Here is a 16,815-nt window from a genome sequence, read left to right on the forward strand (position 1 = left end):
AAAAGAAGTCGTTATTCAAAAAAGACACTTGCACACGCATGTTTATAGCAGCACAATTCACAATTGCAAACTCGTGGAACCAACACAAATGCCCATCAATCAATGAGTGATTAAAGAAATTGTGATATAATATATATATATATAAATATATCACAATTTCTTATTATATATTATATATATCATATATATATATGATAGAATATTATGCAGCCATGAAAAGGAATGAATTACCAGCATTTGCAGTGACCTGGATGAGATTGGACACTATGATTCTAAGTGAAGTAACTCAGGAATGGAAAACCAAATATTGTATGTTCTCACTGATATGTGGGAGCTAAGCTATGAGGACACAAATGCATAAGAATGATACGATGGACTTTGGGGACTTGGGGGAAAGAGTGGGAAGGGAGGCAAGGAATAAAAGACTACAAATATGATGCAGTGTGTACTGCTGGAGTAATAGGTGCACCAAAATCTCATAAATCACCACTAAAGAACTTACTCGTATAACCTAATACCACCTGTACCCAAATAACTTGTGAAAAATATTTTTAAAACAAAAAAAACTGCTTCATAGATATTGAGTTTAAACCTAAAATAATATGATAAATTCTCTCAAGTACCAAAATAACCCTAATACTACAGCCAGCCTGATGTGTAGACGTTAATATATGCAATATGGAAGAGATTTATAGGTTCATATCTTATTATTTTAATTATATTCACACAAATAGGCATCATCTCTGAACATAAAAAATGAGGCTGAGCATGGTGGCTCATGCCTATAATTCCTGTACAGGCTGAGGCAGGAGGATCACTTAAGACCAGGAGTTAAAGATCAGCCTGGGCAATATAGCAAGACTCTGTCTCTACAATAAATAAATAAATAAATTTTTAAAAAATAAAGTAGCCAAATGTGGCATCTCTACAGCTGGAGTGACTTACCCTAAAAAATAAATGAAAAAAAAAATGTGGTGGCACATGCCCATAGTACTAGCTACTCAGATGAGGTGGGAGGATCCCTTGAAGCCAGGAGTTCAAGACTGCAGTGAGCTATGATTGTGCCACTGCTCCCCAGCCTGGATGATGGAGCAAGAGCCTGTTCTAAGCAAATAAAAATATAAATACATAAGTAAATAAAAAATAATCATATAAAACTAATTAGGTGTGTCTTCACCACATCTATTCAACAAATTATAGGAAGTTCTAGTCAGAGCTCATGAGGCAAGCATAAGAAAGAAAATGTATCCCGACTGGAAAAGAAGAAGTAAAATTGTTAACAAAAATGGTTTCCAATCCAGACCCCAAAAGAGGGGTCTTGGTTCTTGCACAAGAAAGAATTTGAGGCAAGTCTATATAGTAAAGTGAAAGCAAGTTTATTAACAAAGTACAGAAACAAAAGAATGGCTACTCGCTCTCCAGGCCGCGTCTGTGGGGTCGAGACTGCGCGGCGGTTGGGCGGGGAGCGGCGCCTGTCGGGGGACAAGGGTTCCCCGGGAGTTGCTGGACTAAGACATGAGCCTCCAACTGCGTGGTTGGGCTCGGTAGCACATCGTGGGGTTTGGCCCTGCGGTGACCAGAGCAACCCAAGCCGCCACCATGGTGAAATTGCTAGTGGCCAAAATCCTTTGCATGGTGGGCGTGTTCTTCTTCATGCTGCTTGGCTCCCTGCTCCCCGTGAAGATCATCGAGACAGATTTTGAGAAGGCCCATCGCTCCAAAAAGATCCTGTCTCTCTGCAACACCTTTGGAGGAGGGGTGTTTCTGGCCACGTGCTTCAACGCTCTGCTGCCTGCTGTGAGGGAAAAGCTAAACAAGGGGCTTGGACTAGACCTGGGATTCCCAACAGGTGGACTCGTCGGTTGTCACCTGATAATCAGACCAGACCACCCACCCAGGTAGCACACACTCTGTCCTGAAGCTGGAAAGCATGGCCTCTCTTCGGTTCCTGTATCAGTCAGCTACTGCTGCGTAACAAATTATAGCAAACTTAGCATCTGAAAAAAAAAAAAAAAAAAAAAAGAATGGCTACTCCACAGGCAGAGCAGCAGCATGGGCTGCTCAACTGAGTATAGTTATAGGTTATAGTTATTTCTTGGTTATATGCTAAACAAGGGGTGAATTATTCATGGATTTTCCAGAAAGGGGTGGAGGATTCTTGGAACTGAGGGTTCTTCCCCTTCTTAGACCATATGGGTAGCTTCCAGACATTACCATGGCATTTGTGAAGTGTCATGGTGCTGGTGGGAGTCTTTTAGCATGCTAATGCATTATAATTAGTGTATAATGAGCAGCAAGGATGACCAGAGTTCACTTTCATTGCCATCTTGGTTTTGGTGGCAGCTTTTATGCCATATTCTGTTTTATCAGCAGGGTCTTTGTGGTCTGTATCTTGTGATACCAATCCTGCCAACCTATCTCATCCTGTGGCTAAGAATGCCTAACCTCCTGGGAATGCAGCCCAGCAGCTCAGATCCTCATTTTACCCACTCCCTATTCAAGTTGGAGTCACTCTGGTTCGAATGCCTCTGACATATCCCACGCCAGCTTTTAAAAGGGGACCCTTAATCCCAAGGGTTGTAGCGGGATAAAGATCCATCTTCTGTGAATTCTTCAGGTTGAATAGGGGCAATGATATTCCTGCCTAACTACCAGGGTCTCTTGTATTCAGGGTAGAGAGGAGCTCAGTCAGCATCAGAATGGTGAGAGCCATTCATAACTCTGAGTCTTAACAAAAGGTGATATCTGGAAGATGAATGTCTGTTCCATTTAAGAAAACGTTTAGTAAGCTTATCCTGCATTCCTACACAAAGAGTACAACAGCAATATATTCCATAACAGTAAAGCAAAACAAGTAAAATTATCCCAAAGTAAACTAAATAAGGCTTTCCATGAGCTAGACAACTGATAGAACGAAGCTGATATGGAGTCACTAGCCAATTCCACTATGTGCCCAGAATTAGATTATTGATCCAGATTTTTACATTTCCCATCCCTCTTATTTCTTCTGAGCTGCAGCCAGAGATCACTGGTTGGTTCACAGGAATAAGCAGAGTCAGTCTAAAATGCAGAAAATCTCAAAATGGTTGAGACTAGAATCTAATAAAAAAAAAAAAACCATAGTTTTTGAAACATAATTTTTCTCTCCCCAGTCCCCATTTTTATTAAAAACAAACTGCAATAGGATGGATTTGTCTGCAAAATAAGTTTTAGTTTTATTATACTTGACCTGATTATTTGTATAAGGTGCAGCAAGAATAATTACTTGCCATGTAGGCTCTTTTTGAATTAGCTTTGAAGGAACTTTGTTCCATAAGGAATCTCAGATTGGACCTTTGAAGCTTTGAGCCCAGCGATGGGTTTATCTGTGCCTGCAAATACCTATATGAATTGGGTAAATTCCTCTTCTCTTGAGGTCTCAAGATAACCTGGGGCTCCTGGGCCTATCAGAAAGTGAAATTCTTTACTTACCACAGGTCAAGAATCCTGTACAGGGAATGCATAGACAAGGTATGAAGCTAGTTTTTCCAAGGGGCTTTTATTGGCTCTATGAGTCAACTTTGATTCCTTAGAGCAGGCTGTTTCTATTTGAAAGCATGCCATTCCAGTCAAAGTCTTGGTAAAAATAAATACATAAATAAATAAATTTCTCCAATTGTGTCCTATTACAAAAGAAAACAGATTCTTATTGCACTTATGCAAATAACTGTATCGCCATGCAAATACTCACAAATAGTTTCCAAATTCTGGTAAAATCAGGTGCAGCGAGATATGCTCCAAATTTTATTTATGGGACTATCCTTTACTTAACTGCTACATTTTAAGCAAAAAGTCATAAAAAGATTACTTTGACCTTTTATTAGTTTAGCCTTCACAGTTAACTCCTGTTTTGCTCAACATTTATGAACACATTGGTTTTCCAAGAGAATCTTGGAAGTTCTTTCCTCTTTATTTTGACAGCACACTTCCCAAAATTATCAGAGACTACATTTAAGAGTACTCATGACAGTGGTATAGCTAATTATAAACTGTCTTTGAAGGATGATCAAAATAAGGCAACAATTGTCTGTGGATGACAAAAAGTCTTAGAGCAGTCACAATCAAAGACAAAATTGATAAGAAAATTTGGTTACTACTTTGGTACACAACAATTTAACATAGTAATTATATTTATTACTCAAAACATATACCAAGTCATATCAGAATTACAGGATTTTCCCATAATTTTGGAACACATACTAATAACATACTTATACAAATACAACCTAAAGAAAACCAAACACCATTTCATATTTGACAATGCTACCTGTATGATTTTAATATACCAGAATAATCCAAATATGTCATTTTTGGACTTTAGGGGACTTAATATCTAAAAGATTAGTTAGGTAAGAAAAAGACATCACTTACAATTTGATTCTGGAAAGTTTGTCAAGTATCAAAGGTTTAAAATGCTTGTAAAATAAAATTCCATGTCACCATTAGTCATTTATTTAGCCAAAATGATGACTAAAAATTTTTTTAAAGGCAAAAACCTGTATTCATTGATAGAAGGAAGACTTCATTTTCCAAACCATCTCTTTTCTCCCCTCTTTTTATTGTAATTTATTCAAAAGGCAAACAGAAATCTTTCATTATCTTTTAATATTACATGAAAATTTTGTTTGAGAGAAAGCCAAATTTCACCTTTGCATTAGAGTACTATGAATGTCAAATCCAATTCTTAATAAAATCTTATAGACAAAGTATTCAACCTTTATCAGTTTGACCATGAGGTAAGATTATCATAAACCTTTTAGCAATTTTCTGCTAAACAGCAGATCAGGCCAGGTGTGGTGGCTCATTTCTGTAATCTCAGCACTTTGGGAGGCTGAATGGGCAGACTGCTTGTGCCCAGAAGTTCAAGACCAGCCTAGGCAACATGGCAAAGCCCTGTCTCTACAAAAAATACAAAAAATTAGCTAAGACTAGGCACAGTGGCTCATGCCTATAATCCCACTACTTTGAGAGGTCAAGGTGAGTGGATTCCTTGAGCCCAGGAGTTGGAGACCAGCCTGGGAAACATGACAAAACCCCATCTCTACAAAAAATACAAAAATTAGCCAGGCATGGTGGCACACGCCTGTAGTTCCAGCTACTAGGGAGGCTAAGGTGGGAGAATCACTTGAGCTCAGGAGGTGAGGCTGCAGAGAGCTGTGATTGTGCCACTGCATTCTGGTCTGAGTGATACGGTGAGACCCTGCCTCCAAAAAAAAAAATAAATAAAAATAAATTTAAAAAAATAAAAAGAGAGATCAATATTCTTAAAAAAAAAAAACCCTCTTGTGCTTTTATTTTGATGTTCAATTTCTTTAAAAATTAAATAATATTCCTTTAACTTTAGTCAATAGGTTCATATACAGAATTTTTCTACAAGATTAACTTCACAGAGCTTCATTTCTAGTCTAACTTAAAACAATCCTTTAACTTTCTAATCTAGGCACATAGAAAAATTCCACATTCCCATGCCTTCTTATAATCTTGTACTAAAACACATTTTACTTTCCTTACCCACCTTGCATGTAAAACTATTTTGCTAGTAGTCTCAATTATATATGTTTCAGTATTAACTCTTAGCAACTTTTATTTTGGTAAAAACTCTGGCAAGTAAGTGATTTTATTTAGGTACCAGGTGTGGAGCCTAGGATACCAGACAGAAGTACAGATAAGGTCTGACTCTTTCCAGCATAGCTAGGGGGTATGGTTAACTCCACATGTCCCCTGCCTTATCTGGAATTTAGTGGCTCCAAGGCAAGTAATTCGAACAATTATCAAGTTAAAGAAGTAGTTTATGACATTAAGGCATTTATCAAATCTGTGACTTAATTTAGACCAAATGTCTAAATTTTGAAGGCATTTTTATTTTACTAATAATCTTTAAAACTGTCTTTATTGCCTAAAGATTGCTAAAGTCATATGAACTAAAAGGCATTAAAGTCTTTATTTTTCTGAGAAAATCTTTGATAAATAAGTGCTTATTTTTAAGCCAATTAAGCAGAGCTCTCATATATAAACATCACACACACAATACATATAAATACAGAAACAGAAGAAGATCCAGTACTTGTAAGATTTTTCATTTCCCAGTTTTTGAGTTTCTTAATTAGATTACTGGCTTCTGGGTACAGCCCTTCAAGAAATAGGACCAGGAAGCATGCAGTTTCTATGGCCAAATAAGAAGGCACAGCTGGAAGGCAAAAACAGATTGCCGAAAATTAAGAGTTCAATTCTTATACCAGGTCCTGGATACCAAAAAGAGGGAATTAGCTTATCCTCCATGGGGATCTTACTTCTCAGTGGCAGTGGGTAGGGATGTATCCATACCTTCTAGGTGGCCAAGAGCATGGTTCCCTTATCCAAACATGCAAAAAGCTGAGTTATCTCCCCATAATTGCCATTAGCCATCCCTAAAAGTATATTTTCCTACCTAGTTATTACCATTAAAGCTCTCTCATAATGCAAAGTAATTTCTGATACCCACCAACATCAAAGATGTCAGGTAACTCAATGCAAAACACAACAGAACCTTAGATTTTGAGAGGGATCTATTCACTTTCGATTCTTGGGGTTCCATGAGTAAATCAGAAGATTTTCCCAAAATGGGGTCTGTGGCACCTCCTCTGCCTTTCTCCAGGAGTCCCAGGCTGTTAGAAATTACCTTAGGTCCTCTCATTTGGGTGTCAATAGTGGCAAGTCGATAAAATGGAGAAAAACAATTCAATCAACTGAGAAGAAAATAACTTTTTTCAGAAAAACAAGATTCAACCAGAGGGGGGAAAAAACCATAAAGACCTTTTAAATATATGTATAGCTTGAATAATCTGCTTTTACTTAAGCTGACGTTTAACCAGATCTCTTATTACCAGACTCTAGCAAGGACCTACAGCCAGTATTTCTGGCTTTTGAACTTTACTAAAGGTAACTTCCCAGGTGAAACAATAAGCCTCAACTAAGTTTATGACTTCACCATGGGTGTATGAGGTATTTTCAAAGAGGTGGTAAGCAGTTTTTACAAGATCTAGAAACTTCAAAGGTAGCTCAGAGAAAGGAAAATTCAAGCTGGAAAGTCAGAGGTTGTTGTTCATTAAGGTGAAGAGAATCAACAAATGGCAAAGGTCACACAAATATCAACCAGAAAGTACTCATTCCCTAAGCTAGGAATTGAACCCAAGTCACCATTGTGAAATGGCAAAGCCTTAGCTTCTGAGATACAGCACTGGGCAGTGTTTATTGCCCTTCCCAGAAGGAACCTAGAATGGCCAATTCTGAGCTTACAAAGGCTTTTAAGAGCCCAAGATATTAGGTTGGTGCAAAAGTAATCATAGTTTTGGCCATTGAAATGGCCAAAAGTTTTGGCCAAAATTTTCAGTGGCCTATAATTTTTAGGGCAACTATTGACATGAACCCCAAAATTTTCACCCTCTAGATAGTGGAGACCAAGAAAAAGTTTCCCCATATACTCATATCCTGAAACAGCTACATGCAGTTATGTGCTACATAGTAACATTTCAGTCAACAGTGGTCCCACAAGATTATAATACCTTATTTTTACTGTACCTTTTCTATATTTAGCTGTGTTTAGATACACAAATATTGTGTAGCAATTGCCCACAGTATTCAGTAGTCACATGCCGTACAGTTTTGTAGCCTAGGAGCAACAGGCTGTACCATACAGCCTATTTGTGTAGTAGGCAATATATTTAGCTTTGTGTAAGTACACTTTATGATGTTCACACAATGACAAAATCGCCTGACGATGCATTTCTAGAATATATTCCCATCATTAAGCAATGCATGACTATACACAGTCTCAAAGAATCTCAAAGTAAGTTTCCTTATTAAAAAGGGAAAAAATAGTAACTACAGGGAATGAACCTGGTGAATGCCATCTCAGCCAAGCGATCAAAGTCATTGCCACCACTAATGACACAAACCAACATATGTGCCTCCTGATGTGACGTCCTGGAGAGAGCTGCAGCATCATTCATGTTGTATTTCTAAAATAATGCATAGTCTGAATCAACTCGTAATGAAATGTGAGGCAAAAACAAACTGAGGGCTTATCTGCAAAATAAATGGTCCCTCCTCTCCAAAAAGGTCACTATCATTGAAGACAAAGAAGGGCTGAGGAATCATTCCAGATTAAAGGTGACTGAAGAAATAGGAAAACTAAATGCAATGTGTGATCCTTCCTTGGATGAATCAAGAAGAAAAATTGATATAAATGATATTACTGAGACAACTGGTGAAATTTAAATAGGGTCTATAGATAGTAGTATTATGTCCATCAAGATTTTCTTGATTTTTTTTTTTAATCATTGTCTTGTGGTTTTATAAATGGATGATTTCACAGTCCAGGTAACAGTAAGGGGCATGGTATTTGCAATTTACTATCAGATGGTCCAGGAGAAAAAGTATAGATATATATGTGGAGACAGCAAGGGCAACAGGAGTGTGAAAAGAATAAAACAAATGTGACATGTTACATTGGTGAATCTGGGTGAAGAGTATATGGGAGTACTCTGCACTATAATTGCAACTTTTCTGTAAGCTTCAAATTGTTTCAGAATGAAAGTTTTTAAAAATGAGTAAGAAAAACTTCCCATAAGTGGGCCATATTTACGCTTCTGGAGAGAGGCTCTTCATGCTTGCATCAGGTTCTGACTGTGAACACTCCTCAAAAAAGGGTCAAGACACATGAATAGAAGTGATAAGAAGGGAAAGAAAAATTATGGGGAAAAAAAAACTAATACATCTTCTTTCCATTACTTATGTTTCTTTTGTTTTTTCTTTTTTTTGAGACAGGGTCTCATTCTATTGCTGAGGCTGGAGTGCAGTGGCACAATCATTGCTCACTGCAGCCCTAATCTCTCCAGACTCAACCTTCCACCTCAGCCTCCCAGGAGGCTGTAACTGCAGGTGTGCGCCACCATGCCCAGCTGATTTTTGTGGGTTTTTTTGTAGAGACAGGGTTTCACTTAGGCTGGTCTTGAATTCCTGGGCTCAAGTGACCCAGCTGCCTCAGCCTCCCAAAGTGTTAGGATGAGAGGTGTGAGCCACTGCACCCAGCTTAAAAAAAAAAAAACAAGGCCGGGCACGATGGCTCAAGCCTGTAATCCCAGCACTTTGGGAGGCCGAGACGGGTGGATCACGAGGTCAGGAGATCGAGACCATCCTGGCTAACAGGGTGAAACCCCGTCTCTACTAAAAAGTACAAAAAACTAGCCGGGTGAGGTGGCGGCGCCTGTAGTCCCAGCTACTTGGGAGGCTGAGGCAGGAGAATGGCTTAAACCCGGGAGGCGGAGCATGCAGTGAGTTGAGATCTGGCCACTGCACTCCAGCCTGGGCGACAGAGTGAGACTCCGTCTCAAAAAAGAAAACAAACAAACAAACAAAAAAAAAACTTATTTGATAAGGGGTCTTGTTATGTTGCCCAGGTGGTCTCAAACTCCTGGCCTCAAGCAATCCTCCCAAAGGGCTGGGATTACAGGTGTGTGCCATCATGCCCAGACATATTTCTATATTTAGTCATATTCTCTGACTCTTATAAATGGGAATTAAACTCAAATAGCAAAGATAAAGATCTGAAGCACTGATGTTAGTCTGAATATCAGGGTTTTAAAACAAAAAAGGTTTTAATTGCCGGGCGCGGTGGCTCATGCCTGTAATCCCAGCACTTGAGGAGGCCGTGGCGGGCGGATCACCTGAGGTCGGGAGTTCAAGACCAGCCTGACCAACATGGAGAAACCCCGTCTCTACTAAAAATACAAAATTAGCTGGGCGTGGTGGCACATGCCTGTAATCCCAGCTATTTGGGAGGCTGAGGCAGGAGAATTGCTTGAACTTGGGAGGCAGAGGTTGCGGTGAGCCGAGATCATGCCATTGCACTCCAGCCTGGGTAACAAGAGCAAAACTCTGTCTCAAAAAAAAAAAAAAAAAAAAAAAAAATTTAACTAAAACAGTAAAACTTAAATATTGTAAAAATAATAGCTTTTGCCAAATTAGCAATAAATGCTGTTCTTTCTTTAGTCTTTATTAACAGAACCAGGGGCTTGCTCTATCACCCAGGCTGTGCAGTGGCACAATTGCGACTCACTGCAGCCTCCAACGCCTGGGCTCAAGCATTCCTCCCGCCTCAGCTTTCCAAGTAGCTGGACTACAGGTTCACGCCACCACTCCTGGCTAACTTCAGTCATTAAAACTCAATAGTTGACCCAAAACAAATTTCTCATTCATTTTATGATCATTTATTCATTCATTCTGAAATATTTCATCAATTTTGAACCAAACACTTCTCACTGCTGGGGGGAGGAAACTGCAAGTAATTATTAATTGACTCTTCTCATTGACCACAAAATTAAAATATATTTATTACACTGGAAAGTGAGGTTTCTTCATTGTGGTTACATAAAAGAATATGATTCTAGGTGAGAAATGTGTAAAGAGTACAAAAAAAAAAATCAATTTAAAATGATTATTTAGGGTGGGTGCAGTGGCTCACACCTATAATCCCAGCACTTTTGGAGCCTGAGGTGGGCAGATCACCTGAGGCCAGGAGTTCAAGACCAGCCTGGCCAACATGATGAAACCCTGTCTCTATTAAAAATACAAAAATTAGCCAGGTGTGGTGGCGCACTTGTGTAATCCCAGCTACTCAGGAGGCTGAGGCAGGAGCATTGCTTGAACCTTGGAGGCGGAGGTTGCAGCGAGCCAAGACGGCGCCACTGCACTCCAGCCTGGGCAACAGACAGAGCAAGATTCCATCTCAAAAAAGAAAAAAAAAAAAAAGATTTTTAAAATGTCACATGTAATTTCACAAGAAAATTAATTGCAACTCAGGTTTATTTTCACATTGTTTAATTTTATACACATTTCACATGTCATAAATACACACAATACAAAAAGCTATACAAAAACCCTAGTAATTTAACATTTAAAAAAGGGAGAGGGAGATACTGTATTTGATTTCTGACACTTTTCTGTTTAAATAATACTTAAATTCATTTTTCAAGAAGACAAATTGAAAATCATTAATTTTTCAGAGGGCTCTGTGTTCCCATATATTTATCATTCAGGCTGGGCATGGTGGCTCACACCTGTAATCCCAGCAATTTGGGAGGCTGAGGCGGGTGGATCACCTAAGGTCAGGAGTTCGAGATCAGCCTGGCCAATGTGGCAAAACCCCATCTCTAAATAAAAACAAAACAAAACAAAAATAAATAAATTTATCATTCAAGTATATTTTTATTGAAGCAATAAACCACTTCATTGGCCGCAGAGTCAAACTGGGTAAGCCTCAATAGTGAGCAAAAGTAGAGAACTCTGCTTTCCTCAGCTTAGAATCAGCTTCTAACACACGAAATGCAGAGCACAACAGTGATTTTTAACTGGCGTTATTAAGACCATAGTATAGGGGTGACAATGCACAGCACACCCTATATTGTTTGCTTATAGACTCTTGTTAAAAATATCATACTAAAAATAATAAGAAATTTTATTTTTCCTAATTTCTTTTTTATTCAATTTAAAAAATAATAATCTTTTTCACTGTGCTTGGCAACTGGACATGATATCTGAAGACATAATTTAAACACACAATGGAGAAAATATATACATAACTCCTAAAGGATTTTGACATTGTTTAAATTAATTATAATTTTGGTTCAATAGTTATCAATCACAGCAAATATAAATAACAAAATAATATCATTCACCATACGATCATGTTTTTAAAAAGTGAATTGTTGAGGCACAAAAACATTACATGACTAGCCCAAGGTCATGAAGGGAATGAGGCGCAGAAAACAGCACTTTTTTTCTAATTTAAACAACTATACTAACCCCTAGCTTACGCCATCTATCAAAATCAGCTCAGGGCAACAGATACAGAAATTTAATGCATTATCCAGGAATGTTTGTTTAACCTAAACTGCTGTTATTAATAAACTTAACTTTAAGAATCTATATGTTTAGCATACATTATTAGGAATTTACAAATAAAACATATTTTTCTGAATTATTAGGTGTGTAATTTGTTAGTATTTGACACAATAGCAAAAACAAATTTGACAATACAATTTTAAACCAATGAATTCTGTGAAAGATGCTTACTAACATGATTTTTTAAAAAAATACTAATTATAGGACCTACAAAATTCAGAAGACAGTACCTTAGATACAAACACTTAATATAAATATAAATGTATTAAATCATCTTCTAGTTGACCCTTTATTATCAATGAAAACGTTCTAACAAAGCACTCATAATGTTTCCTGGTATTCTTTGATGCTTATCAATCAAAGCCTGAACAGCATTCTTCGTCTATTAAGAAAACAAAAGTTATTGTTAGTAGATCTTAATATAGATTGATTTACCTCCCATCACCCCTAAGAATTAATGATTTCCTTCTCAGTATACCCGAAGCATATATATTTTTCTTTTTTTTTTATAGAGATGGGGTTTCACTATGTTTCCCAGGCTGTTCTCAAACTCCTGGGCCCAAGCAATACTTCCACCTTGGCCTTCCAGTGTGCTGGGATTATAGGCATGGGCTACCGTGCCTGGCTGCAACACATTTCTTATACTTATTTTATTAAGCCTTGAATTATAGTTGTTGTACACGTGTCTATTTTCTATACCACACTGTAAGCTCCTTAAGATACATCTTAGTATTTCTCCAGCATTAAGCACAGCAATATCTTGTACATGATAAACACTAAAGGAGACTTAAAGAAAAAATATTAAAAGGAAAAAAAGTAGAAAATTTTCAAGTAGGCAAATGGAAGACTTAGTTCTTTCCAGCTATTAGTAAACACTAATGTATATTTTCTTTTATCACCATATATACTGAATAATTATATCAGGGTCTCACTGTGTTGCTCAGGCTGGTCTCGAACTCCTGGACTCAAGAGATCCTCCTGCCTTGGCCTCCCAAGGTGCTGGGATTACAGGCATGAGTCATTATGCCTGGTCAATTTTTATTTTTAAATTGGTTTATGGCTATTTAAAATTCTGATATATGTATTTACATAGTTCATGGTACACACATATAAACTTTTTTAGACTTTAATCTTTAAAGAAGATTAATAAACACTAGGCCAAAGATGTATTTTAAAAATACACCCCTTTGGCTGGGCATGGTGGCTCACACCTGTAATCCCAGGACTTTGGGAGGCTGAGGTGGGTGGATCACCTGAGGACAGGAGTTCGAGAGTAGCCTGACCAACATGGTAAAACCCCATCTCTACTAAAAATACAAAATTAGCAGGCATGGTGGCACATGCCTGTAATCGCAGCTACTTGGGAGGCTGAGGCAGGAGAATTACTTCAACACAGGAGGCGGAGGTTGCAGTGAGCCAAGATAGCACCATTGCAATCTAGCCTGGGCAACAAGAATGAAACTTCATCTCAAAACAAAGCAAAACAAACAAACAAAAAAATGCCCCTCTAAACCACAGTTTTCATACCTGTAAAATGAGAACTACTTCATACAGTTATAAGGATTACATGAAACTGAAGGGACATCTTCAGGTACTTAACATAGTGACTGGCACATAGGTTGTGTTCTGTGATGTGTATTAAGTGTACCTCTAGAATTTTATTCATTCATTCAAAAAATATTAGGTGCTTTGGAAATTATAATATTAGTGAAACAAGTCTCTAATCTCAAGGAGTTCATAACTTAAAAGGAAGAATCAAGTACAAAATAACTAAAATGTGAGATCATTGGTGATGGGTATCATCTGAAGTATGAAAAGAAAGTGTTCAGAAGTTCAGACCTGAGAGCCCACTGGGTGGGCAGTGAGCAGGAGAGGACACATGAACAGGGTACTGTTTCGTGCGGGTCTCCAAGGACCCATAATATTCTAATAATGGTAAAGGAAGGAGCATGAGGAGAAAAGAGTACAGGAAAACTACTGTAAGGAATGGCGAGTTAGCCAGTTTGGCTGGAGTTTCAGGTATTCAAAGGTCGGTGAGGTAAGGCTTTAAAATTAATTTCAATTAAATCATGAAGGGAGTTAAATACCAAGTAAAAAAGCACAGACTTTGAGTATATAAAGCAAAAAAGTATAGACTTGTACCAAGTAAAAAAGTACAAACTGGTGGCGTGTGTCTGTAATTCCAGCTATTTGGGAGGCTGAGGTACAAGAATCACTTGAATCTGGGAGACAAAGGTTGCAGTGAGTCAAGATTGCACCACTGCACTGCAGTCAGGGTTACAGAGTAAGACTGTATCAAAAAGGAAAGAAAGAAAAGAGGGAAATCCCATCACATGATACAACATAGATGAACCTTGAGGACATTATGTTAACTGAAATCAGTCAATCACAAAAAGACAAACACCATTTGATTTCACTCATATGAGGTATCTAAAGTGGTCAAAGTCTTAGAAAAGGAGAATGTTGGTTGCTAGGAGCTGGAGGAAGAGGAAATGGGAAGTTGGTGTTCAATAGGTATAGTCCATTTTGCAAGAAGAAAAAATTCTAGAGATCTGTTGCTCAACAATGTGAATGTACTTAATAGTACTGAACTGTATGCTTTAAAATGGTTAAGATAGTACCTGTACCTGTTTTCAGAATAATTTGTTTTACTATGTTTTACCATATTATGTGTTTACCATATGTTTTACCATAATATGTGTTTTTACCATAATTTATATTTTTTAAATAAATCAAACTATACATACACCAAAGACTATATAAAAATCATAATCAAAATATATTCATCCCATTTTATTTTTTAAGTGACAGTGTCTTACTCTGCTGCCCAGGCTGGCGTGCAGTGGCACAATCATAGTTCACTGTAACCTTGACCTCCTGGCCTCATGTCTTCCCACCTCAGCCTCCCAAGGTGCTCTGATTACAAGTGTGGGCCACCAAGCATGGCCCATTCATCCCATTTTCTAAGTGATTCAGTTAACATGACATGTATTGCATTTAACAAGAATAGGGTAAAAAAGAAAAAGAGAACATGACATTTGTTGGATTTTTTTTTTTTTTTGTAATTATACTCTCTGAAAGTATAATTACAAGGTAGGCAGGCTTTTCTCCTCTTCATCTTCCTTCATCTCTTTTCAAAAACTAGTATTACTGACCATTCCCATTTTTTACTAAAACCTCACCTGCTGACTTCTGTCACACAAATTTACTTGTTCTCTTACCTCTCTGCCAGTTCCCTTTCAGTCAGCTTTGGCACTTCTTCCTTGGCCTTCTCCTTCAGTGCTACATCTCCTGCAGTCTGTTCTCAGCACTTTTCTTTCTCTCTCACCTGCCTTATAAAGCTCATGGCTTAAGTAACTGTCTCAGTGCAAATGACTGAAATCTCCATCATTAATTCTGACTTTCTCCCAAACTCCAGTCCAATATTTCCAAAATCATATGCATAGAAATATATTCCTATCCTATAGGTTACCATAAATTCTATCCCTGGCCCCCACCCATTAAATGTCTGTAGCACCCCCTCACACCCCAACTCCTGCCTGTAGTGACAATAAGTCTCCAGAGATTAGCAAACGTTCCCTAGGGGGTACAATCACCTCTGGTTGAGAACCACTGACCTAGACATGCTTGTAGAATATAAAAATAAATCAGTGACATTCAAAATATAATAATTGAAAATAAAAATCTGTCCTAAAACTAAAAAAGAAAAAGCAATTTACCTTTTCAGCTAATTCTTCCGCTGTTATCTTTGGGTCATACGGAATGGGGTCACCTAAATAGGTCCGTAACTTCACTGGAAAACCTCCATACATTGGAGCAAATGGATAGCGGAATTTTTCATAAAGCCACCTAAATAACCCTGTTTTAGAGTAAACACAATCATTTTAACTTGTTAAGTATTCTGATCATGTAACTGTAAACTTTCAAATTAATTATGTAGAACTTACAGGAAGGTGGCAAAAAGTATCATTTCTTGGCAATTCATACAATTTTTTAAAAAGAAGAGTTTTTCATCAATTATAACAAATATATCACACCAATGCAAGATATTAAAAATAGAAGAAATTGGGGGGTGGTGAGGAGATTTATGAGAACTCTCTGTACTTTCTATAAACCTAAAAATGCACCCCAAAAAAAGTCTATTAATTATTTTTTAATGAGCTTTTAAAAGTATAGAAATTTAACAAAAATAAGTAAAAATGAAAAATAAAAATAAAAATACAGTAATTTAAAAGGCAAACAAGTTACTATTATTGCAAAACAAAGGTTAAACTGCTACCAAACTACTAGAGGTGAAAAAGTCTAGAGACTCACAAATAAGAAACTTTGATAAATAAAAGACCAAAAAAAGGAAGAATAAATTTATGTAAATATGAGACTATAATGCAAAATAAACTAGGTAAAGACAAAACATTATTATAAATTAGGAAAAACACATCAAAGCAAATAACTACTAATACTAATGACCAAATATGAAATTTATCAGGATTAAATAAAAGTGGTAATAATGTAAAAATAAACTGATGGACTAAATTTTTTAAAAAATCTAAAATATCATCAAAGGAATCCAAAATAGGCCACATGGAACAGTCATGGATTGTACCAAAAGTTGAAAGTATTGCTTACACATCAAAACACAGAATACACCCTATCCTACAGGACACACACACACACACACAAAATCACTAGATACTAGTTTTTGGAATATTCAACTTTAAAGTCAAAAAAAGTGAAAAAAAAAAGCACAGGCAAAATGAATAAATAAACAAAACGTCTGGAATAATTTCTGATTTGTCACTAAATTCTAAATAAATTAGCCAAGAAAAAATTAGAAGA

The 16,815-nt window shown here is 37.2% G+C and overlaps 1 protein-coding gene and 1 pseudogene across 8 annotated transcripts in view; one reads left to right on the top strand and one right to left on the bottom strand.

The window, feature by feature from the left end:
- Positions 1-1,427: 1,427 nt before the first annotated feature.
- On the top strand, positions 1,428-1,902 carry LOC144330790 (zinc transporter ZIP3 pseudogene; annotated as a pseudogene). The gene has a single exon (XR_013397272.1). The product of XR_013397272.1 is annotated as a zinc transporter ZIP3 pseudogene (transcript).
- Positions 1,858-16,815, bottom strand: part of TMEM68 (transmembrane protein 68) — a 47,891-nt gene continuing 32,933 nt past the window's right edge. For 2 of the 7 annotated variants that reach the window (XR_001446668.3, XM_015145382.3), the window contains 2 exons: positions 15,699-15,838; positions 10,880-12,361 (listed from right to left, as the gene is read on the bottom strand). Coding sequence is in view for 4 of the 7 variants with exons in the window: in XM_015145382.3 (XP_015000868.1) it covers positions 12,275-12,361; positions 15,699-15,838 (227 nt within the window). In the remaining 3 variants the exon portion in view is untranslated. Of the gene's footprint in view, positions 1,998-3,340; positions 3,616-10,879; positions 12,362-15,200; positions 15,312-15,698; positions 15,839-16,815 lie in introns of those variants that run through there. The other 5 variants (XM_077943639.1, XM_077943640.1, XM_077943638.1 and 2 more) reach the window with 5 other exon arrangements.

This window comes from Macaca mulatta, chromosome 8 (genome assembly GCF_049350105.2).
Source record: "Macaca mulatta isolate MMU2019108-1 chromosome 8, T2T-MMU8v2.0, whole genome shotgun sequence".
Classification (NCBI taxonomy): Eukaryota; Metazoa; Chordata; class Mammalia; order Primates; family Cercopithecidae; genus Macaca; species Macaca mulatta.